The sequence below is a fragment of the Tiliqua scincoides genome, chromosome 3 (assembly GCF_035046505.1).
Source record: "Tiliqua scincoides isolate rTilSci1 chromosome 3, rTilSci1.hap2, whole genome shotgun sequence".
Classification (NCBI taxonomy): Eukaryota; Metazoa; Chordata; class Lepidosauria; order Squamata; family Scincidae; genus Tiliqua; species Tiliqua scincoides.
In genome coordinates, this window is record NC_089823.1 from 232,673,240 (window position 1) to 232,698,040 (window position 24,801).

Here is a 24,801-nt window from a genome sequence, read left to right on the forward strand (position 1 = left end):
GCGGGAGGTGAAGTGCCGCGGCAGTGGAGCGCGCATGTGCAGCCACTGCGGCACCTGGACGGGCGAAGGACTGCAGTCCGGGTGTCGTTGACCCGGCAGGTTATGTGGGGCTGGCAGGAGCCCTGCTCCGCTGGCAGGCGGCCCCGGCCCGTCCAGTGAGCCCTGCCGTCTCCAGGCAGAGGAGGAAGCACTGAGGGAAGCTCTTCTCGTAGAACACCAGCCCTGCGGGAGCCGTTCACACTGAGTGTCTGTGGAACTCTCTGCCACAGGATGTGCTGACAGTGGGTGGGGGGTGCACTTTTCCCTCTGCCACAGCACCAGAACCAGGAGACCTCCACAGAAACTGAGTGTCTGTGGAACTCCTGACCACAAGATATCATTACGCATTCAGTGGATGGAGGGATGCGTTTTTCCTTCTCACACAGTACCACAACCAGGGGACAGCCACTGAAACCGAGTGTCTGTGGAACTCTTGGCCACAGGATATGGTGATAGTGTGCATGAAGAAATGGTTTTTTCTCTCTCACACAGCAGTAGAACCAGGGCACAGCCACTAAAACTGAGAGTTAGCTCAGACAAAAGAAATCTTTCTTTACCCAGTGTGTAATTAGTCTGTGGAATTCCTTGCCATGGGATGTGATAGCATCTTGCGTAGCTGCCCTTTAAAAAGGGAATTGGACAGATTTCATCTGGAAGAAAAGTTCATCACAGTTTACAAGCCACGGTGGGTATGCACAGCCTCCTGATTTTAGAAGTTGGCGATCTCAGAATGCCAGGTCCAAGGAATTGACAACAGGATTTAGGTCTCTTGTTGTCTTGTGTGCTCCCTGAGGCATCTGGTGGGCCACTGTGAGATACAGGAAGCTAGACTGAATGGGCCTTTGACCTGATCCAGCAGGGCTGTTCCTGTGTTCTTAGGAGATTTGAAAATGTAAGTTCTCAAGAAATATTTGTTCCCCCCTTTGGCTCTTTTACTGTGGGCCCAGGTACAATTTGCACCTCGCACCCCCCTCTTATGGGCCCTGCCTAGGGAGACAGCGTAGAAATCCAGGGCTGACTGACTGTTCATTTTTATATGTCTGTATGCCCCCTCTTGATCCAGATGATCTCCAAGGCAGCTTACACTAACAATACAGAACAAACCCAAAGCCATCAGCAGAAGACTTCTGCTGTCTTCTCCAGGCCCCCTGGGAACTGTGGCAGTTGGTTGGAGCAGAGTCCTTTCTGGGCAGGCAGGAATGGGATAGCAGATTCCCTGTAGCCTCTCTGTTTTCTGGGTGATATTGAGGACCAGGCTGTACTTCCCCTTGCTAAGGGGGGGGGGGATTTCCACTTGCCTAGTCTAGTGTGAGTGTTAAAACCTTAAGCAATTGTCCTGCTGATACTCCTGGCGGGGGGGGGGGGGGGGAGGGGTACCTTTTATAAATAAATGGACACCTTTTAAGTGGTGTCCTCTATTTAGGTGAGGGAGAGCAGCTTTCCCTCTCCACCCCAGTAAAACCTATAAAATTATGTGTGGGTTGGAGAAAGTGGATACAGAGAACCTTTACTCCTTGCTCCCAATATTAGAAGCAGGAGTCACCCAATGAAACTGACTGATGTTAATCTCAACATAGAAACAATATAAAAAAATTTAAAACAGCCTATCACAACAAACAGCTAGCACATGTAAAATCAAACAGCAATAAAAATGATCCAGAGCAGCAGGAAACTCATTAACAATTCCAATTTCCCTCTGCACCTGTTGATTCTAGTGATATATGGTTTATTTTCATCTTGTATGACTTGAGGGTGGACAGGGTCTTTTGGAGCATGAGGGCACCTATGTGTCCCCTGGATCCTTGCCCAGCTTAGATCAACTCAGGAAGAGAAACTGGCTGAGTGGACAGTGAAGGTGCAAATTCACCTTTGAGGGAGGGAATGTTGCTGCTGGCTTTAAAGCAGTCAGTGATGTGCCCCCTTATTGAAGACACCCTCCTTAGTCTTCATTGCATGAGATAATTACTGGTCAGTTTCTAACCTACTTCTGAGCAAGGTGATGGAACTGGTGATGGTGTCCCAGTTCCAGAGCCTCCTGGAAGAAACCATTTCTTTGAATCCCTTTCAGATTGGCTTCAGGCCTGGTTTTGGGACTGATCATCCACCTTGACAAGACAAGAGAAATGCGACCTTTTTGGTCCTGCTGGAGCTCTTAGTAACACCATAGAATAGAGACCATGGTGTCTTCTGGGTCGGCTGTCTGGGTTGGGATTTGGGGCATTAACTGTTTTATGGTAATTTTGGTCCCTCCTGGCTGAGTTTCCAGTTGCAGGGTAGCAGTGGTGGGAGATCGTATTGGCAACCTTCAGTCTCGAAAGACTATGGTATCGCGCTCTGAAAGGTGGTTCTGGCACAGCGTCTAGTGTGGCTGAAAAGGCCAATCCGGGAGTGACAATCCCTTCCACACCGGGAGCAAGTGCAGTCTGTGCCTGGTCTGTCTCCCTGGCTATGGGCCTTCCTTCTTTGCCTCTTTGCCTCAGACTGTTGGCAAAGTGTCTCTTCAAACTGGGAAAGGCCATGCTGCACAGCCTGCCTCCAAGCGGGCCGCTCAGAGGCCAGGGTTTCCCACTTGTTGAGGTCCACTCCTAAGGCCTTCAGATCCCTCTTGCAGATGTCCTTGTATTGCAGCTGTGGTCTACCTGTAGGGTGCTTTCCTTGCACGAGTTCTCCATAGAGGTTCTTTTTACACTGTGGTGTAAGGATCTGTCATTTCTTCCAATGGTGGGAGAGAGGTGTGCCTTTCTGTTCTGCTAGTGGATTTCCCAGCGGCAGCTGATGGGCCACTATCAGAAATGGTGCAGGAATAAATGGGCCTTTGACTTGGTCTAGCAGGGCTTTTTAATGTTCTTATGAGCTTAACATAAATGGAAGAGAGCTGAATAAGAAACAGCCTATAGAGTAGTATGTAATTTTCCTGCACTGCATACTGGGGACTGGGCTCCTCACCAAACCAAACAAGCAAAAACATGCAAAAATCCAGTTGGAAATGGAAATTTCCACGGAGTAATTGTGCATTTGGATGCAAAACCCACATAAGGTTTCCCACATGGGACCATGAGACATCTGTGAGTATTTTGCCCCAGAATATCCAAGAACCTCTTTCCAACTTTTTTACCTCTTAATCTGTGAGTTTGGAGTCTTCCATCTGGTTTTTGAATGTGTTATCGCAAAACTCACGTGATTCTCAATAGCTGTGAGTTGCGTAGGTGAGACAGCATCCTAGACTTATGCTGGGGAGCTCATCATTGCCACAGTTCCGCCTCTCCTAGTTTTCTGCTTTAAAGTGCAGCCATCTCCTCCCCATCACTTGTCAGTAAGAGCAAAAGGTGCAAAAGTAGCATTGGATCTGTATCTCCACTTTCCCTCACAAGGGTTAATCCCCATCATAAGGACTGAGATAGAGGCATAGCTAAGGGAGGGCAGGGGAGGTACATTGCCCCAATTACCATGCTTTTAGGGGGTGCCAACTGGCATTCCTGATGGTGGATACCTAGGTGGAGCTGGCCTGCCCTCCATTTCTTCCTGCCCATGATATGGGGGAGGGGGCGCAGGAGAAGATACTGTGGTGGCAAGGATGCCTCTTTGCCGCTGAAGTATCTTCTACACCACCTTCACAGGCACTCAGAGCAGTTGCAAGCTACTCTGTGCGGACAACCACTTTTTTCACAAAGGTACGAAAAGTGCTGTAGCAGCGAGGAGGTACTTACATTATTCAGAGTTCAAGTACAATTGCTTTACAGATGGCCACTGATGAAACTGTTCAGGTGTGGGGAGCCCAGTGGAGTAGCTACAGGGGGTGCAAGTTTTGCAGGGTGCCTCACCGCACCATGCAAGTGGCCCCTCTGCTTTGAAGCCATTCCTGGCAGTGGGAGCAAAATGGAGGCATTCAGCTGGCTTTAACATGGAGGGGTAGGGGCTGTTTGCATGGTGCAATGAGGTTCCCTGCAAAGCTTAGTGCTTTGCACCCCCTCTAGCTACGCCACTGGGGGAGCCCACTGGTGGTTGAATTGAACTAACCTGTCTCTCCCTTCCCTTCAGGCAGCTGTCAGTTAGAATGGCCCCCTGGCCATTGATGAAGCCTTTTCCACAGGGACTAAGCAGCATGCCAACTCTGTACTCTGCTGTAGGCAGCTATAGATGCATTCCAGCCCTGTTGCCCGGGTAGCACCACCACAAGGTGTTTATCTACTCTGTGTTCATAGCTGTGACTGGCATTGCAGAGCAGCAACTTGTAGATGAAATGTTTCTGCACATGCAGTATTGAATGAAACAAAGGTGCAGCCAGCAGCTAAACTGAAAAAACAACAGGCAAAACCACTTGGGAGGGGAGCTATGCATGGGTGGAGAGTTGACCTGGAGACGGTCTCTATAGCAACAACATTTTATTGAAAAGGAAGCTGCAAGGAAGGCATAATGCTGAAATTACATCATTCTACTGAGAAAGGAAGGCTGTAATTTTGTTTGGGTCAATTTGAAATAAATAGCTTCCTGTTATTGGGCATGGTGGCGGCATCCTCCAGTTAATCGCACCAAATCACAAGTAAAGGGCATCAAAGAGTCAGCACTATTAGTAATAAATGAACTGTCAGGTGAGCTTTTGGGAAGTTATTTTCCTTATAGTGCATCTAGTGCGGGCTGATTTTTTTGTGAAAGAAGAAGGATGCATTGTGAAAACCCTGAATGAGCAGATTTTTTTTTTTTAACAGACGCATAGGGAGCTCAGTCCTAGGGTGATGCTGGTGGCCACTATTCCAACCCTTGCTCCTGCATAATGTAGTAAAGATCCTGTGTTCATTCTGCTGCAAAGCAGAAAGCACTTATATCTCATTGCTCAGAAAGCACTATAGTTAATGTCTTCACAGAAATAGGCCACTGAGTTCAATAGAGCCCTGCTCTGCTCAGTGGTGTAGTTAAGGGGCTACAGGGAGTAGCAACTGCACTGGGCAACAAGCTTTAGGGGACAACAAGCTGAACTTGACACTAGTGGCCAAAAGTGTGAAACGTTGGTATGTATGAATAATACCATTGTATTATATATCATTGAAAAGGTAATTTAATGCTGAATTCAAAGAAACAAACTGCACAAGAATACCTGTATTCTATCAAAAGTTATGGCCAATTAACCAGAAACCTTTTTATTTATTTATTTACTTAATAAATTTGATTTCGTTGTGGAGGGGAGCAGCTACAAAATCTTCTTTGAAACAAATGCTTTAGCTATGCCTCTGCCCCATTTTTCACTTTTAAAAAAGTCTGGGTGTGACATCACTTCCAGAAGCGATGTTACTTCTGGGGCATCATTTTGCACTCGGCACCGGGCTAGTCTTTCATTAGCTACGCCACTGACACTGCTGTATCCTATCCTCTGTGTCAGGCTGCAAAGCAAAATAGCCTGCACAGACTTGAGAAGCCCCATTATGGGGCTGGGGCTTTCCCCGGGAGAAGGGGGAGAAAGTGGCTGCCTCAGTGGTTCCGCTGGATAAAGCACTAGCCATTTTGATGTCACTACACCCAGTGGCACTGCCAGGAATAGGATAAAGGTGTCATTCATACCCCAGGGTGCCTCTAATTTTGCCAATTTTGCCTCTGATTTATCCCATCCAGCCTTTATTGTTTATTTTTTCTCCACCTTTGCCTTTATTAGTGAATAAAAAACAAAACAAAAAGGGAAAAAATACATTGCATAAATAAAATACATAAAATTACTAAGAATATTAATAAGCAACTTGTCTAAAAACGTTTTCCAAATGTCCAAAAATATATTCATGCATAATTGTTGTCTGTAAGCCATACGTTCAAATGTTGAAGCTCCTCAATCCATTGAGCAATGGTGGGGCGGGGGGGGGGCATTAAGCTTCCAATGTGAGGGTATTAGGATGCAATCCTTACCCCTTATGCCAGTGCTTTCCAGAACTGGCATAGTGGTGCCAATGGGACATGTGCTGCATCCTGCAGTTGGGTGTCACTCACAGAGGCCTCCTTAAAGTAAGTGAATGTTTGTTCCCTTACCTCGGAACTGCATTGCCCTTATGTCAGTGCTAGAAAGCACTGACATAAGGGGTTAGGATTGCGCCCTTACTCTTTTAAGTTCAGTAAAGGCGCAAAGAATCCATTTCTGCTGTCCTACAGTTGAATTACATGATAAAGGCAGAAAATTCAAAAGAACATAGTATGAACAAATACCAATTTTTGTCAAAATACAAAGTGAATACAGCTAATAACCTCTTCCCCCAAAAAACTGAATCATAGAGGACCACATGATGAGCTTTAGTGATTCTTTTAGGGCAAATTACAATGCCAGCAATTAGATTCTATTCAGTGGCTCTTTGTTGTTGCAAGCAGCATTGTTATCAGACCTGTGTGATGTCATTTCCTTCATCCTTCAAATGCCATCTTTTAAAAATTTAAAATGGAACTGTTAAATCAATGGGCAATAAAAATAAAGCCTCCTACTCTTATAGCTATTATGTTTTACAAAAGAGAATTACAAGAAAGAAAAATAGGCTCCTCTAATTCCAGAGACCTACTTATCTGTTTTGGTACTTATGCTCTCAACTATTCAACTAGCAGGCAAAAGTAAATGTCTACCCCTTTTCTGTAATCTCTCTCTCTCTCTCACACACACACACACACACTCTCTCTCTCTCTCTCTCTCCCCCCCCCCTTATGTCCATTTGGGCAGGTAGGAGCTCAAAATAAATTAATCTGAAATGTGTAAAACAAGACAAATATAACAGTCTACCTTCCCATTACTAAGGTTACCAGATACAAAGGTGGACAGAATGCCTATAACTTTAATCCTTGTATAGAAGAGGCAATTGGGGCAGGTGCAGCCCAAGGTTTTAAAAAGCTGCACCTGTCCCAATTCCCTCTTCTATACAAGGGTTAAAGGTATAGGCACTCTGTACCCCTTTATATCGGTAGCCCTACATTACTCCATTAAAAGCTAATACAGTTTATTCTCAAGTGTTGATAAAAAAAATTAATATGATATCTGACTGGATTTAATAACCAAACTTATCAGGTTTGCCCTAGCAACTCAAAGACATTGGCATGAGATTCTCTTGCAAAATGTGGTGCCTGTGCCAGTGATACTCTGTCTATGATAAACTGTATTCAATCAACAAATATATAAATCGGAAGTAACCTTGGAGATCATCTGGTCCAAGCCGCTGCTCAGTGCAGGTTATTATAGCATCCCTGACAGATGGCCATCCAGCCTCTGCTTGTAAACCACCAAAGAGGGGGAGCTCACAATTGCTCTGGTCCTTTTGATGTTGTATCCAGTAATTTGAATTGTGTATAAAATAATGTCTTCTCCTGTTAGTGAACAGCAATCATTTGTAGCAAATAAAGCTTGATGATTTATGAGAATTATTTTTTCCCAGGTTACATTTTGTACACCTGGAGGTCACTTTTCCTACCTCTGCTTGTCTCCCCATGAAAACACATTGTGAGAAAATTTGAACAGTGGAAGGCACAGGTGGGTACATTGCTCAGATAACCGATCTGCACAGTAGCATAGCCAGAGGGGAAGCCAAACTGTAAGTACTGCAGGTGTTGCAACTTGCCATGTAAGTGGCCCCTCCCACTTGCCATCGGAGTCATTATGGACAATGAGGACAATGAGCAGGCACTCACTGAACCAAACAGCAACTTCTGCACACTGCCCAGAATGGCTCAGATGAAGAATGGGAGAGGTTGCTTACATGGCATGCTGTGGCACCATCAGTACTTACCATTTTGCGTGCCCTTTAGCTATTACACTAAAGCTATTATACTAATATAATAAGGTATTAATAAGATGATAATAATATCCTTATATATTATTATATTATATAATATTATATATTATATATATAATCTAATAAGGTAATAATATTATTGTATTGGCAACCTTCAGTCTCGAAAGACTATGGTATCGCGCTCTGAAAAGTGGTTCTGGAACAGCGTCTAGTGTGGCTGAAAAGGCCAATTCAGGAGTGACAATCCCTTCCACACCGGGAGCAAGTGCAGTCTGTCCCTGGTCTGTCTCCCTGGCTATGGGCCTTCCTTCTTTGCCTCTTTGCCTCTTTGCCAAGGTAATAATAATATTACCTTATAATACAGTAAGGTAATAATACCTTTATTCTATTGAATCTGCACAGAATGAAAAAGCACCCCAGTGATAAAGATACTTTGCAGTTTAAATAATATTATCTTGTTTATTTTATAGTTATTGGTTTAATATATTTATACACTGCTTTTAAAAATGTTTAACAAAGAAGTGCATAAGAATAAAACAATGAAAGTAAAACAAGAAGTGTTAAAAAAAAAGAATACAAGATTTTGATGCACAAACCATCCAAATCTCTTTAAAAATAAAATGTATTGAAACCACAAACAGGCTCTAGTCTAGTTGTTACATGCACTTGGTTCACACAGAATCTATGCTCCTGATGTGTAATTGCTGAAAACTCAGTGGGAGACCCATCAGTGCACCTGTTTGAGAGTATGACACTACAAATAAAATACCGTCACATTAATATGTATGGGAATATCCACAAAGAGTCCTGACTTTCTGGTAGTCTGATTGTGCTTACAAATGAGGATCTGGTGGAGGTCTAAGTTTTGGGATTCCTGAAGTGAGGTCCAGGCTTTCAACACATATTACAAATCTATGAATCTTTATAAGTCTGTTCTGTGTGTAGAATGCCTCATTCTCAATGATGCAGTATTTCTTGCCTGCAGGGCTGGCCTATGAACATGTGGTTAGGCAGCTGCCTTGGGAGTTGAATCGATTGGGGCACCCTGCTTGTGCAAATTACCTCCACTGCTCTCTCTTACCTGGTGGCGTGCCACTGGTACTCCTGCACACTAGCTGTTGTGCTAACTGGTGTTTTTTGCCCTGAGTTGTTGTTGTTGCTTTCGCTTTTAGGGTGTAATTTTCTGAATTATTGTTTTGATGTTTTTAAACCGCCTTAAGTTTCCTTAGGAATTGGAGAGGTGGGATTAGGGCCAGCCCATCTATGAGGTCAAATGAAGCAATCGTCTCAGGCCAGCAAATTGGTGAGGTGTGCCCACCTTTGTCCACCTACTGGCCTCCACTGCTCCTTCGCCTCCTCTCCCCACTCCCTGGATTGGAAAAAGAAGAGAGCGGTCAAGGGGCAAGAGGAAATGCAGAGGGAAAGAGTGCTGAGCTAGAACGTTGGTGAGTGGGAGGAACAGAGGCTGGCACATCATCAGGAAAGGGGGGCAGCATTTGGCATGCTGCTTCAGGAGGTCTTGGGCTGGCCCTGGGTGGAAACTAAATGTCTGTAAATATAAATAGGATGAAACATGAAGATTTCATTTTTAAATGGTTACATGTCTGTGTCTCTGTTTCACACCCAAAATGTGTGTTGGGAAAATTTCTGGTTTGCACATGTCCAAGAGTGCAACAGTGGCTGGGGAAGAGTGTGAAGAAAAACATGCAGCTATAAAACAGGTTAAATGCTGTTGAGAATGTTTCCCACTTTCTTGATCCTGTTGTGCACATGTGTGCTGTAGCCCATGGCTTGATTCAGTTTCTTGGGTTATTTGCTCTGCTCCTGTATGTTTTCTGCTGTGGGTTCATATGTTGTCCTTGGTGCAAAGCTCAGCCTTAGGATTCCCTATAAAATGTGTCTTGGAATGTCGTCTATATTCATAGTTCCTTAATCACATTCTGGGCACAATCCTAACCCCTTATATCAGTGCTCTCCAGCACTGGCATAGTGGTGCCAATGGGCCGCGTGTTGCATCCTTCAGTTGGGTGTCACTCACGGAGGCCTCCTCAAAGTAAGGGAATGTTTGTTCCCTTACCTCAGAGCAGCATTGCTCTTATGTCAGTGCTGGAAGGCACTGACATAAGGGGTTAGGATTGCGCTCTCTATGTATGGACAACTTGATCTGACTTGGTTTGGCTCACTTTCTTAAGTTATCTGCAATGCTGGCACCTTTTTAGTTTCTTCTTTCTGACTGTGGCACAGTCATAGTCTGTATTGTGTCACGATATATGGGGCCTTGATATAAGGAACAGGCAGTATACTTGGGCGCAAAGGTCTTACAAGAACATGCAATTTCTGTGCACTGGGGAAGAGGGATAGTGAGCATTTTGTGCAGGGTTCCACCTCTGAACCTGTTTGTGAAGGCAGAGGTTCTGTTTAGCTATAATGACTGGTGTCTGATAACAGACGTGTCCTCCATGCTTTATCCCCATCTGAAGTCATCTAAGCCAGGGTCGCTCCCCACAACTTGTGGCAGTGAATTCCACAAGTCAATAATGCGCAGTGCTGTGTGCAGAGGTACTTTCTTTTCTCTGTTTTCAGTCTACTCCTAATCAGCTTCACTGGATGACCCACAAGTTCTAGTATTAGGAGAAAGTAGACAAGAGAGAAGTTTTTATCGCTTTTCCCCCACCATTTTGATCCTTGGGCTGCCATTCAGACATTCTGAGGTGGTGTTCAGGCACTTTCTAGTCACAGATTAACGGCTGCAAGATGTCAAAGTGGGAATCAATAGGAGATTCTGGGGAAAAAAGCCAAGGTTTAGTCAATGTCAATTCTGAGAAAAGGAAAGAGTAGTTTCCCTGTGCTCTTTGCTTCCATCACCAAACACCCACTTGTATCTCTGCAGTGGTGTGTGTGTGTGTGTTTAATGCATCAAGAGGAATGGATGATCGAAATGGCTCCTGGCACATGTCTTTCTTCATCAGCAAATACCCCACAGGAGTGCTGAAATGTTCCTTTGGCACGTTGCCTGTGTATATGTGTGTGCTCAAGGGTGTGTATCTCCGTGGTCAGATTTGTAGTTGCTTCATTCTTCCAGTTCTGCCAACCATTGCCGTTGCAAACATAACCGACACACAGTTCTTAACAGCAAAGGTGCAGCTGCGGGGTGGGTGGAGAGGGATGCTCTCCCTGAGAAAGAAAGGGGAAAAAAATGAGCGTTCAGGGTCCCTCCGGCTAAAATAGTCGGATTTCCTTGTGCAACTGGGCTCCTTTCCATCACTGCTGCTTTTTTTTTTTTTTTAAACACTGCCACAGCTCTGGGATTTGTTTTTCCTCCCTTGGAGCATTAGCATCTCAGAGTCTCCTTGGAAATTAGGTAGCTGGCTGCTCTGTTTCCCAGAGCCTCGTCTCATTTAAAAGAGGGAGAGAAATGAGAGCACAGCAGAGTCAGTGGTACCTGGAATTGTCTCCAGATTTTGTAAGAGGTGATGTGCAAAATGCATTCTAATGGCTTGGGAAAGGACTTCATCGGGAGGAAGGGCTAGTGCACTCAGCATGTTGCCAGAGCTGGCCAATGCAAAATAAGGTGTAATCAGGCACTCAGCCTGGAAGAATCCAGTGCTGTGGGAGTGGCACATGCATTGTGTGTGTGGCTGAGCTGCCTCCCACTCCAGCTACATCTTGGGGGTGGGCTTCTTAATTTTTTTTTTTAATGCTGTACAATCTCTTCAGTGTGAAATGCTTTTTTGGTTGAAAGAAGAAGAGATGTCACATCAGGAGCTCACCCAGCGGTTGGCCACGGTCATCACTCATGTGGGTAAGGAAAGCATCTGTTTCCGTGTCTTTCTCCCCCTATATTTTTTGTACAGATGTTGGAATTTCTTTCCTCTAGGCTGTGGTGGTGATGTGCTGTTACCCACCAGGTTGTAAAGCTTTTGTGTGTCAGTGTAACACCTGGGGGAGGGAGGGGGCCAAGTGGCATCACAGCACATTTGCAAATTGCCAAGAGAAAAAAGGGGGCGCTTGCTTCTCCAGGGTGTTAAATATGGTTGGTGCATTTGACCGAGGATACAATTTTAGTTTTGCTAGATTGGATTGTTGGTGCATTTAAGCAAGGCTGGCATCATTCTAAGGTGTGCGTATGTGTGTTTAAGGCATTGGAACTTACTATTCTCTCATTGGCTTTGTACAAAATTTGCAAGATGTGCTGTATAATTATTGTTCATACATCCATAATTATTGCAGATCGATTCTAGAGGGGGAAGCAGTCTAGAAGTGGATGATATTGTTAAATGCGGCACGTCCAAAATCATGATCTCATCCAACTAAAAATGCAACCAGTTAAAAAATTAAAGCAAACCCAGGTGCACATTTTTGACTGCCAGTGCTGCTTCAGTGGTTGTGGAATACATAAGTAGGAGACAAATCCCCAGCCTTGAATTCTTGATTGATTATTCCCCTGCTCTCTGTGTTATCCAAATGAGGTTACTGAATGCAAGAAGAACCTGTACTATATTGCTGTTGGCATATTTGAAAAGGAACCCTGGCATGGTTGGCACATTGAAAAGGGAAAGCAATAGGGATGATATTTTGTTTCCACCCATAAGAGTGTAGTTAGGGTTAAATAAGTACCATATTATAATACTGATACCACAGGAGGGGAAAAAACAACTTTTGGACCAACTGTTTCATTGGTATTGTTTATTTTTAAAGCATCATAAGTGGCTGTACAGAAAATTAAGAATAAAAACATGCCCTGCTCACCTACTTACAATCTTCTCTCTTTTTCTACCAGTAACTAGTACTAATAGTTCCCATCAGGAAACAAAAGCTTATTGTTTATGTGAAGCGGAAACTCTGTTTGCATAGGTAGCTCCAAAAAGAAAGGATGAGTATAAAGAAAGCATGTGAATGGGCCCATAAATAGCAGGTGTACCAAGGTCCTGTACAGTGAAACCAGTGAATGGTCAGATGGCAGGACTAGAGGCAAATGTGTATATCTAGTTGAATGAAATTAAAGATCTAGAGATTTTCAATCTTTTTCATCTCATGGCACACTGAAAAGGCACAAAAATTGTCAAGGCACACCATCAGGTTTTTGACAATTGACAAGGCACACCATGCTGCCAGTGGGGGGCTCACATCACCCATTGGCCCTACTAATAAACAACCATCTCCCAAATTCCTGTGGCACACTTGTGGACCACTCGTGGCACACCAGTGTGCCATGGCACAGTGGTTGAAAATGGCTGATCTAGAGAGCAACAAAGGCCAGAGAGACCAAAGTCAGGTGTAGTCAGGAACAGGAAGACAGTCAGGTTCCAAAAAGCAGCAATCCAGGACATGAGATGGTGAGGTCAGTGGTCTCATTAGGGTTTGCATCACCCAGTACGAAAAGCCAACCACTATGATGGACCTCCTACCATGCAGTGGGCGGGGCAGTGCCCCAGGCGGTAAGCATGGTGATGTAACATCATCCTGCCTCCCCTAGTTTTTTGGTTATTCTACATGAAATTACACATCAATTGATATATAACAAAGATTTTAAAAATTTTGGTGAGTAGTGGTGTCACCCGGTGCAGCCGGCATCTCTCCACACACCCCTAGCAACACCACTGGGTGAGGTGCAGGAGTCTGCTTGCCTACCCCAACAAGTTGTTCAGACAGAGGAACCAAGCTTAATACAGCAGTTTTATAGGACCTGTCAAGTCCCTATTGGCTCCCCAGATCACCTGACTAGCTAGTACTGATGAGCTGCATTACCCTCTCTGGCCACCATCTGGGTAGAACTGCAGTTCAGCAAAGACCAATTAACTTCCTCTGCTGGAGAGTTACCCTGGTGGCTCCTGGAGTAAAGTGCCTGGAATCTGCTGTCAGATCCCTTGGTTTCACCCTTGTGATGCCTTCCTGTTTCAAAGGGAAACTAGCACATCTAAATCCCATTCAAAGGAGGGGACCCCAGAATTTCCTGGGCTCTTACATTTTCTGATCTCCTCAAGGCCCATGAAAGGGGGTGCAGAAGATACATCGTACCTGAGCCTAGGGTCAAAAAGGGGGGCCCAGGAGCCAAAGGAGGGATGTTGGAAATTTCCTGGGATCTCAGAAATTGTTTGCATATATTGTGTGAAGACTAGCATTCACATTTTATATAAGCCTGCATTGTTTTTCATATATCGCAATTTGTAGAAATTATGATCCAATTATTGCATAAAATTATGATCCAGTGGAGAAGGGAACGGGCCCAAGAGAACTTTGTACTCCTAAAGGGGCCCAAAAGAAACTTTGTACCCCCTGATAAAATTCCTCTCAGAGGCCCTGTTTGTGGGTAAGACAAATTGATTTCAGTTGGACTCCGGAGCACTTCAAACAATTGAATAAAGGAGTTTGCACTATGCCATTGCAGTGAATCCTATAATGTTTAAAGGGACAACACAAATCTGTAAACATGTGGTAAACGTGTGCCAAGAAGCCCTGGGCAATATTTACCTCTATATACAATGATGTTCACAATTGACATACATAGTAGACATGCTGCAAGGATAAATTCACACATGTATCCTTTGTTCATTAGAGGACTTCAAGTGATTTGGCTATTTGACATATGAATCATTGATCGTAGACAGGGCTGCCTGTATCTCCTACTCCCCATATCACCTAGACACAATATTTATCAATGGAATGTTAGCCTAGAGTTCTTGAGTGACAGAGTTTATTAAGAAATGTCTGCGCATTTATGAATTGGCCTTTACAGTTCCATCTAATTGTACAAACTTGACACACATGGAGGGAGAAAGGGAAGTGGGAGAGTGCTGAACGGAACTCACACTGCAAAGCTACATCAGACTAGGATGTTTTTAAGGGCGCAATCCTGAGGCGCCCTTGGGCCGGCGCAAGTTCCTTGTGCTGGCACAGGAGGGTCGCAAATGTGCTGTAAAGCATGTTTGCACCTCCTCGTGCTTTGGTTAGGCCAGCGCGTGGAGGCGCGCCGGCCTTCGGAAGCTGACTTAAGCCTCCACGCCTACGGAGGCACCGAGCCTTCTGTCAGCCAAGCTGGGCCGAAGCAAGGCTCTGAGGTGGGCGGGGAAGAAGCGGGAGGGAGGCGTTCCGGGAGGGGGAAGGGCAGGCGGTGGGCAGCCCCGGGGGTAGCCGGGCAGAGAGCAGGAGGCAGGGCTGGGACCCAGCAGTTATGCCAGATCCCAACCCCATTCCCTGAGCAGTGCAGAGTGGCTTCAAGCAGCTCCACTCTCTTCGGACTTGTACCACCTCAGAAGGTGGTGCAAGTCAGAGGAGACCCATAGGGGCTCTAGTGACCTACCCGGAAGTAAAGGGAAGAGTTTCCCCATCTCTGTCTGAGCCACTTTGAACACCTATCCTGCGCTGGATACAGCAAAAGCCTCTTGGCTTGCCTGTTCCAGTGCAAGATAGGAATGCACCCTAGGACTCCTCCGTGGATAACAAGACCTTGCTTGTGATCTCCCCACTTCTGCCCCTTTGCAACCGTATCAGTACCACTGTTAGTCTTTCAATCCTGAAATGTTTGGGTACTTCCATTAAATGCGTTCTCTAGGTAAAGTTTACCCTAATTATGTTAAATTACATGGTACAGCTCTTTAAATCAAAAAATAGAATCCCTATGGAAGCAGTTTTAATAGCCCTCTATTTAAGAGGTTGCATGTCATGCATGCCAAGGAGCCATGCCTTCCTTTGGTCAGCTTGGCCATAGATCATGCATTGTGCAAGATGTGCACTGTGCATGAGCTATACACACTGCAAGTTTTATGCACTATTTCCACAAAATGTGCCACTTGCATCCCAACACGAGGATGTCATTTTATGAGTCCTTGTTAGCATTTAATACAGAAAGTAGGCACAGTGGTTGGAAGCCTTTCCAAATTGATATTTACACTGGGAAATATTCTTTAACTAGGGCTGTCAGTTAATTAAATAAAAAGTTAAGTTGATTAATCACCTCTTTTTAAATAGATAATTGATTAATTCAGAAGTTTTCAAACTTTCTACCTTCAGAAAACTTTCCATATGGACTTGCTTGCTGGCACAGGTCGGAGTAGACCCATTGAAGTAGCAAAGACTTAACCCCAGGCGAGGGAACAAATGTTCCCTTACCCAGAGGAGAGCTGTGGGACTGCCCATCCCTGCAGGATGCATCATGCACTCTGATGGCATGGCTACATCAGTGCAGGGGTTTGATTGACCAAAGCCCAATATCGTCAATGTCAGTGGTTCTCAAACTCTTTAGCACTGGGTCCACAATTTAGAATGACTGTTGCGAGCTGGATGAACGGTTTTCAGCGCCAGCTGCTGCCCGGCTGCTTGGCTTGCCTATCTCCCAAGGCCAGAGCACCGGCACTCCCGGGAACAAGACGACACAAGGCAGAAGTTCTCCACCAAACGCCTCTTTACTATATACAATATGTACAACAACAGTCCAGATATCACACGAATCACGGTTCTCACTGACGTAGCCTTCGGCGCTAACTCCACCCTGCATCTCCCACAACCCAGCTTGTCCCTGCTGGACTTTATATGCATGTCAGCCAATCAGTGTGGGGTAAGAAACTGCTGAGTCACTCTGACTCTGCATGGAGTGACACACACACTCACACACAGGTAGCAGTCACCTGGTCTACATCACCTGATGTTGCATCATCCTTTCCTCCCAGGATGCTGTGCTGGCTGAGTCAGGCCAAGGCTTCAAGGCCTGCTGCTATTCAGCCTGTAAATTCTCTCTCAGTCCCAGGGATGAACCCTTAACAATGACAATCTATCGGGACCCACCAGAAGTGATGTTATTAACATTACTTAATGGGGATAGGATTGGTCGTGGCTGCACAGGTTGCATCCTAACCCCCATCCCTGACCTGAGCGGCCTTACACTGAGCAGTAATCTGTAATCTGAGCAGCTTTCTGGCAGTTAAATAACAGGCATGGATTCGAATAGGCTCATAGGAGTGTCAGTGGCTCAACATCTCCAGCCTGCACCTTACCTGCGCTGGATACAGCACAAGCTACTGTGGCCTGCCTTTTCCAGCACAGGTTAGGATAGGGCTGCCCATCATTTTTGCTACAACAGACTAACATGGCATCCCCTCCAGAAACAGACACTTTAAAAGTGGTCTGAAAGACCTGGTATTTGCAAGCCCAACAAAGGCATGCAAGGCTGTTGTGCCTTACTGTATGCTTAAGTACATCAGATATTGTGCCACTTGTGGTTCAGACAACTGACTCAGCCGGGATGGATGTGATGTGGTGCCACTGAAACACTTGTGAGTCATGCCTTCTCTGCTCATGAAGCCCATGACTTCTCCAGGGCTGAGAGGAATCCCATCTTTACTCCAAGGAGCTTATGGTGGCATGCATGGTTCCCTCCTCATTTTGTCCTAGCAACAACCCTGTGAGGTCTGGTCCAAGGTCATTCTGACCTTCATGGCTGAGGACTTGACTGTTAGTCACATCACCATGGTCCTTGTCTGACACTTTAAGCCAATGACTTGCAACCTTTTTCATCTCATGGTACGTTGGGAAGGCACTAAAATGTTCAAGTCACACCATCAGTTTTATGACAAGGCACTCCTCACTGCTGGTGGGGGGCTCACATCCCCCAATGGCCCACTAATAAATAACCCTCTCCCAAATTCACATTGCACACCTGGAGGCCATTTACAGCACACCAATGTGCCACAGCACAGGGGTTGAAAATGACTACTTTAAGCACTGCACCTCATTGGTGTTCAGAAAGACAGCAGGAGAGCAGTTGCAGACTTGGGACTGTGCCTTCCTAAGCAATTGTAGGGCAAGGGCAGTCCAAGCATTCTTGTTGTTGTTTATTCAGATCAGTCATTGTCATGATGACTGGGTGAACATTTGCTGAGTCTGGGGCGTGTGTGTGTCCTCAACCTTCTGCACTGCAACAACATTTTATGCAAAATCGGAATTCATTTTGCAAAAGTTATTTTTTCCCCTGTTTGTCTGTCCCAGTTGCCTGAATTTTAAACAATTCTCTACTGAGACACATAACGCTTCTACCCCCCCCAAATGACACACTCGGCTATGAATCATGTTATAGCTGAATCAGCACCAGCTTATTAGAGGTCAGAAAAAAGAGCACCTTTTATGGTGGCTGATGTGATGTGTTTGAAAAGGCAATTTTAGAGAAGTGGAAAGCACTGTGATAAAAGTGCATATTAAAACGTCTGTCGTAATCCCCACTCCCCAGCAATTCCATAATTGCATAGAATTCACTACCACATGATGCACTGATGACTGCTAGCTTAGGACCAGCAATGAGATGACCTTCAGTCTGCATAGCCTGCTGAAGTCCTTGTGGTGCATTCTCTGGATCTTTTCAGAGTCAAGGTATCACTACGCTGTACTGTATCAAGTAATCCTGCTTATGCAGTCTTGTTTAACAATGTAAGTATCTTCATAGCTCACAAGAAGATCCACCTAGTCCTTGCAAAAATCCAGCAGATGGCAGATAGCCCAGAAATTTTGCCAATGGTCCACTGGTAGACAACTGGCCACCTTCTACTCATCCCTGGCTTAGATAAATTTATCTAACAAATAAAGGGTGCAATCCTAACCTACTGTCCAGCACTGACCTAGCCACAATGCAGCCCCAAGGAGGAGGCCCCCTTGACTGCCTCCCTATTGCAGGATACAGTGCACTCCATAGTGGCACAGCTAAGTTAGGGTTGTGCCCACTCCTGTTTGTTGGCTCCCCGTTTTGAGCCACATAGCACCACGAGCCGTACGGAGACTTTATTGAAAATATATAGAAAAATCACCAACAACCCACTTTTACCAGTGCATGCCGATCTTCCTCATCTATCAATTGGTAGGCTTAAATCCAGGAAGGCTTCTCTGGCACTCGCACAACATCTGCACAATAATTTGAACATCAATGCCCAATGGAAAGTTAAATGGGCAGACGAACGCCCAGAAACTGCTAGATATATAGACCATTCTACACTTAAGGTGCCAGGTTTCGACTTGCCTCGCCAGCACTGGAAAACTTTGAACAGGATCCGTACCCTACATGGTGTTTGCCAAGACTCAGTGTTTAAATGGGGTCTAGTATCTACCCCACAGTGTGATTGCGGGTTTTCCTGCCAAACCATATACCTCATTGTGTCTGACTGCAATCTGAGTGCATATACTAGCCCATGATCTGACTTTTTCAATGAAGGTAACTCTGTCCTTGAATGGCTGCCCCAATGCAGCCCCAAGGTAAGGTAACAAATATGCCCTACTTTGAGGAGGCCCCCTTGACTGCCTCCCTATTGCAAGATACAGTGCACTCCATAGTGGCACAGCTAAGTTAGGGTTGTGCCCAAAGTTAGATAACAGAAAGATAACAATAAAGATAACAAAAGGTTGTATAGATGTTTGGAAGATAGACCTATCTATAGCTTTATGTGACAGAGGAAGTGTATAGCTCCTTGGCTCACAGACCTATAATGAGCAGTTCTGCCCCAAGAGACCCTGTAGAACAGGGATGTCAAACATAAAGCCCTTGGGCTGGATACGGAAGCGCATGTGGCAATTGGGCTCTCCCACCACCACCATCAGCTGCTCTTAGCAGCTGAGCTGCAAAGTGATGCATCAGCAGAAGCAGCACATGCTGCTGAAAGGGCAGTGCTGGGAGAGCCCAATTATTTATTATGCCACTTTCACCCTTTCAGTGGCACCACTTCTGCTGAGGTGTCACTAGTGAAAGGACGACCCATGTGATAATTGGCCCTTCCAGCGCTGCCCTTTCAGCAGTGTTGGGAGAGTTAGGACAGAGAAAAGAAAATATTTCTTTACTCATGTAGTTGGTCTGTGGAACTCCTTGCCACAGGATGTGATGATGGCATCTGGCCTGGACGCCTTTTAAAGGGGATTGGACATGTTTCTGGAGGAAAAATCCATTATGGGTTACAAGCCATAATGGGTATGTGCAACCTCCTGATTTTAGAAATGTGCTATGTCAGATAAAAGGGAGGGCACCAGGATGCAGGTCTCTTGTTGTCTTGTGTGCTCCCTGGTACATTTGGTGGGCCACTGTGAGATCCAGGAAGCTGGACTAGACCTGATCCAGCGGGGCTGTTCTTATGTTCTTAGCACCACTGCTGTTGAGGCACTGGGAGGGAGAGACAGAAGGAGGCAAGGAAGGAAAGGAATTACAGGGAAAGGGGCAGACCAGGAGGGGTGAGAAAGGGAGATGCTGCTGAGGTGCTGGGAGAGCCCAATTATCACGTGGACTACCCTTTCATCACCACCGCTTCTGCAGAGGCATCACTTTGCAAAGCACCTCTTTGCTGCTGAACTGAAAAGTGATGTGTCAGCAGAAGCGGTGCTGTTGAAAGGGCTGCCCCTGTGATATCTGGGCTCTGTCATATCTTGAAAATATGATCAGGTTTTCCATATTTTCTCTTCTATCACTTGCACCTAATGAATTCCTAGGCAAGAAAGAAGTGCTTTTTTGTGATTATCACTTGCTTAATGATGTCACTTCCTGTAGGACATCACTTCTGGCCTTCAGCAGGCGTCATGAATGTGCTATTGAGCCCATGGGGTATGAAATGAATTTGACACATGGCTGCAGAAGGTCTGTCTGAGATAACAATTCTCTTTTTCCCCCTTTAGCTTACCCAGAGCACTGCTTTAACATGTCCTTTCCACACCCAAGGTAGACTTTCCATTCCTCCAGCTGAAAACTTGCATTGGGGCAGTGCGTAGCTAGAGGGGGTGCAAAGCACTAAGTTTTGCAGGCATCTGAACTAGCCGTGCAAGCCCCTCCCCTTCGGCTTTGGAGCCATTCTGGACAGTGGGAGCAAAATGGAGGCATTGCAATGGATTCATATTTCAGAAGCCAGCCATGGTGATGGCCAACTGCAGAAGAAGAGCCCTGCTCAGTGAGAACAAAGGTCCAGCTAGCCCAGCATCCTGCTTCCCACAGTCAGCAGCCAAGTGCTTCCAGGAAGCATCCACAAGCCTGGCATGAAGGCAATAATAACCCCCAGCCACTGGGATTCAGAGTATGTGGCCCCTGCTCAGTGGAGGTGCCATAAAGCCATGATGACCAATATCCATCAATATGCTTCTCCTCCATAAATGTGCCCAATGATTGTATTTTTAAAAGCTTTCTAAGTTAGTCACTAGGAAAAGTAAACTCTTCGGCGTGTGCACCATCTGGGCTGGACAAGCAATCTGCAACTCACTAGAGGGAGCTGGATGGAGCCAGCTAAGTGCACACACAGATCCACCAAGGTTGCTTCAGTGGGGTGGTGGCATAAAGTACAGGCAGATGTAAGATCTTCCATTACAGTCTAGCTGTGCTCTTACAAGTCTCCTCTCAGGAAGCTCATCCCTGAAACTATCTGCCCTGCACTTCCTAGTCCCATTCCCATTTAGTTTTGGAACTTATGATGCCATCTCCAGCCAAGCTGCTGTGGACCAGAGCCCTGTCTAGCAATGGCATCATGTCCTCTCTTCCTGCACTCAGAAAGTTTTGCTTCCCACCCAGGCAAGAAAGCACTGTGAGAGTCACTGCTTCTGAACCAGTGGGCACTCCCCTTGGCACAACATGTAAAGATATCCCAAAGGCCCCTGTGCCGTCCTGTAGGAATGGCACTGCCAAGGCCAAAAATGGCAAAGGAGAGCTGCCCACAACTTCTGAGATGCCATTGCCCTTCCAGGACTACTTGTAGGGAGAGTCAGGACCAGACTACACATGGGGCTGTAGGTCAATGGTACAGAAGATGCTTGGCATGTAGGTGGTCCTAAGTTTGGTCCCTGGGATTGCTGGGTGGGACTGGGAACAATCCTTGACGGAAAGCTTGGAGCAGTGGCATCACTAGGGGATGCGGACCGCACTGGGTGACACCCTCAGGGTGTGCGTGACTCCACTAGGGGCCAAAATTTTGGAGAACCTTTTGGAAAATTTGTACTTATGAATAATGCCATCATGCTATATATCATTAGAATGGTAGTTTCGTGCAGAATGTAATGAAACAAACTGTTGAATTATCTGTATTCTATTAAATGTTATGGCCAATTAACCAGAAAAAGAAGAAAAAAATGCCTTACGTAAAGTGGATTTCCATTACTCAGAACTGACCAATGAGACTGATTGTTCCAAGAGCCAATGAGACGTTAGTATGACACAGTAGGGAACCAATAAGGCAGCCATTTTCAAACACTGTGCTGTGGCACACTGGTGTGCGGCGAATGGTCCCCAGGTGTGCTGTGGGAATTTGGAAGAGGGTCATTTATTAGTAGGGCATTGGGGGATGTGAGCCCCCCAGTGATAGCACAGTGTGCCTTGTCAATTGTCCCAAAACTGCTGGTGTGCCTTGACCATTTTAGTGTTTTTCCAGTGTGAGATGAAAAAGGTTGAAAATCACTGCTGTTTGTACGAGTCAGCTCTCATTTCCACCTATCTGAGCTAATAACAGAACTCTTATTCAGTTGTGTGAGTGTCATCAAGTTGGCCACTGGTTTTCAATTAGTTACTGATAAGTTCGGTGAACCTGTGCTGTTATATATTTAAATAAAGTTAATGGAGGTGAAACTCACCCCAGTGATGCCACTGCATTTAGGCTATGCATATGATATTGTAATTTATTCTGTATGGTCTGGTACAGGAGGAGATTCCGGGGGGGGGGGGATGACACAATGAGCTCAAAATCAGGTGATGCAAACTCCAGTGTGGCTTGGAGAGCTGCTGCCAGTCAATACTGTATAGGCCATACTGAGTCAGATGGACCAGTAGTCTGATTCTGCAAAAGGCAGCTTCAATTGAAACTAACCAGCAGCCTTGATTCAGTCTTTGTACACCTGAAGACTTCGTACACCTTCGTAGACCTGAAGGGGCTACAACCCCTGCTGCAGGGAAAAAAAGCTTCTGTCCTGTTTCACTTGGAGAACATTCCTTCCTGATACTGAGTCAGGGTTAGCAACTGCTCCTTATTTTATTGGTTCCATCAAGAAGAAAAATGTTTCTGGTTGGTAACTAGTACTAGGGATGGGGTTACAGTTGAGTGGTAGAGCATGGGCATTGCATGCAGAAAGCCCCTAGTTTCTGCATGCTCCTGGGCCACAGGAGGGTGGTGTGGTAAGTATTGCAAGTGCTGTAACTCTCTGTGTAAGCTGCCCCCCTGACTCGCTATTGGAGCCACTCTGGGTAGTGATAGCAACTGTGTTGCTGTCACTGACCAGAATGGCTCAGATGGCGAGGAGAGGGGCAGCTAAGTCCAATGTTGGACTAACTCAGTGGAGAGCAGTTTTGTATATTGTTACCCTGCACATGCCCAATCTCATCTGATCTCAGAAACTAAGCAGGGTCAGGCCTGGTTAGTACTTGGATGGGAGACCGCCTGGGAATACCGGGTGCTGTAGGCTTATACCATAGTCTTGCGAGACTGAAGGTTGCCAACTATTTTTATATTCAATATTTATGACAGTGGTTCCCAAACTGTGAGCTGTGGCTTCCTGGGGAGTCATGAAAACCATCCAAGGGAGCCACAAAATCCTTGTGAAAAACTTATTGCCCTACACAATGTATAGGATTATAGCCCTAATGGGGAGCCACGGCCAATGGCCCAGTAGCTCAAGGGAGCTGCCTGTTGAAAAAGTTTGGGAACCACTGATTTAAAGAAATGAAAGATTGGGAGAGAGAGACACTCAGCATTCCAGGCAATTGGCAAAAGGACAAACCTGGCAGGCAAACTAGAAATCTAGTGCTTGCAGAGACCGCTGTGAACACTTTCACTCCTTCTCTGCACACATAGTATAGTTAAAAATAACAGTTGCTGTTTCGGTCTCCCTTCCCCCTTGCCAGCATTCAGGAGAAAGGCTCACTTCACTTACTGGAATTAATTCCCCCTTCCTTATCTCTTTGGTGAATGGGTGGGTGTGAAGCTATTATTAAGGAAAAGCCGGTTGCTCTTTCCTGCACAGATTGGAAGGAGAAAAAAAATAAAATAAAAGAATCAGTTGCAATTAACAGCCAGTGTTTTCTCACACACATTTTGTCTTGGGCAGTTCTGTTTTAGGTGATGTTCTCAATTTGGTTTAATTCAGTGATCTTCAACCTTTTTCATGCCATGGCCCGAATCAATAAAGTATGAGACTGGGGACCACCACTGATTCTGCCCCCTTCCCAGGACCCGATCCAACTACCCCGTTTCCTCCTAACTCTTGTGTCTTTACCACAACCCTGTGGGATAACCTGAGCAGGGCCGGCCTTAGGAGTTGTAGGGCAAGGCGTCGAGAAGAGTATGTGCAGGATTTTATCAAGAACTCAGTTTTGATTAATGCAGTGACATTATTGGATTGGATCCAAGCCCTCTCTTGCATAGGTGTTGAAAGGTTGCCACGACCCTTCAAAAGAAGCTTCACAACCTCATTGGGGTCATGATCCAGAGACCTTCAGTTTAAACACTGGTTTAAACACTGGTTTAGGCAATGCTGACTTTTCACTAAGCAAAAGGGCTGGAATGAGAGTTAACAGCAGGCAACAGTTCTTGAGCAGAGGGGCTGTGTTGAAAGGCCTGGAACACCAGCTTTGCCTATGAACTTGCATGAAATGCAGGGAAAGGGCTCTTTAACCTCTTCACCTTCAGTGAGAATTATAACAAAGGCTTGCCTTTCACAGAGTTCTATCCTTTATGTATCTCATTTGCTTTATCTATCGCCTGCTCCACACCTAGAGTAGGATGGGCTGCTACAGAGTCCTGAGGTGGTACAATGAATGATGTCATTTCAGAACATAGGTGGAGAATCATAATTTTTAATGTTCCCCCTATGAAAAAAACAACAACAAAGCAGGTAGGGAAATAGAACAGCAGGAAGCAGCTTGGACTAGAACAGTATTTCTCAGCAGTGTTTGTCCTCCATCATACCACTTCACATGGTCCAACTATTCAGAGTACCACCGGAAGTAATTGGTGATGATATCAGTTGCCAGTTACTTCTGGTTTGGGAGACCAGATTCAGCACAAAAACACCAGTTAGAGGCTCAGGGTGC

General features: G+C 45.6%; 1 protein-coding gene and 1 pseudogene across 1 annotated transcript in view; both read left to right on the plus strand.

Annotated features, from left to right (window-relative positions):
* The first annotated feature begins 11,507 nt into the window (after positions 1-11,507).
* Positions 11,508-24,801, plus strand: part of LOC136646006 (guanine nucleotide exchange factor DBS-like) — a 221,996-nt gene continuing 208,702 nt past the window's right edge. Inside the window, exon 1 of the mRNA XM_066622524.1 lies at positions 11,508-11,586. Coding sequence (XP_066478621.1) covers positions 11,508-11,586 — 79 coding nt within the window. The remainder of the gene's footprint in view (positions 11,587-24,801) is intronic.
* LOC136646706 (5S ribosomal RNA) lies at positions 23,056-23,174 on the plus strand (annotated as a pseudogene).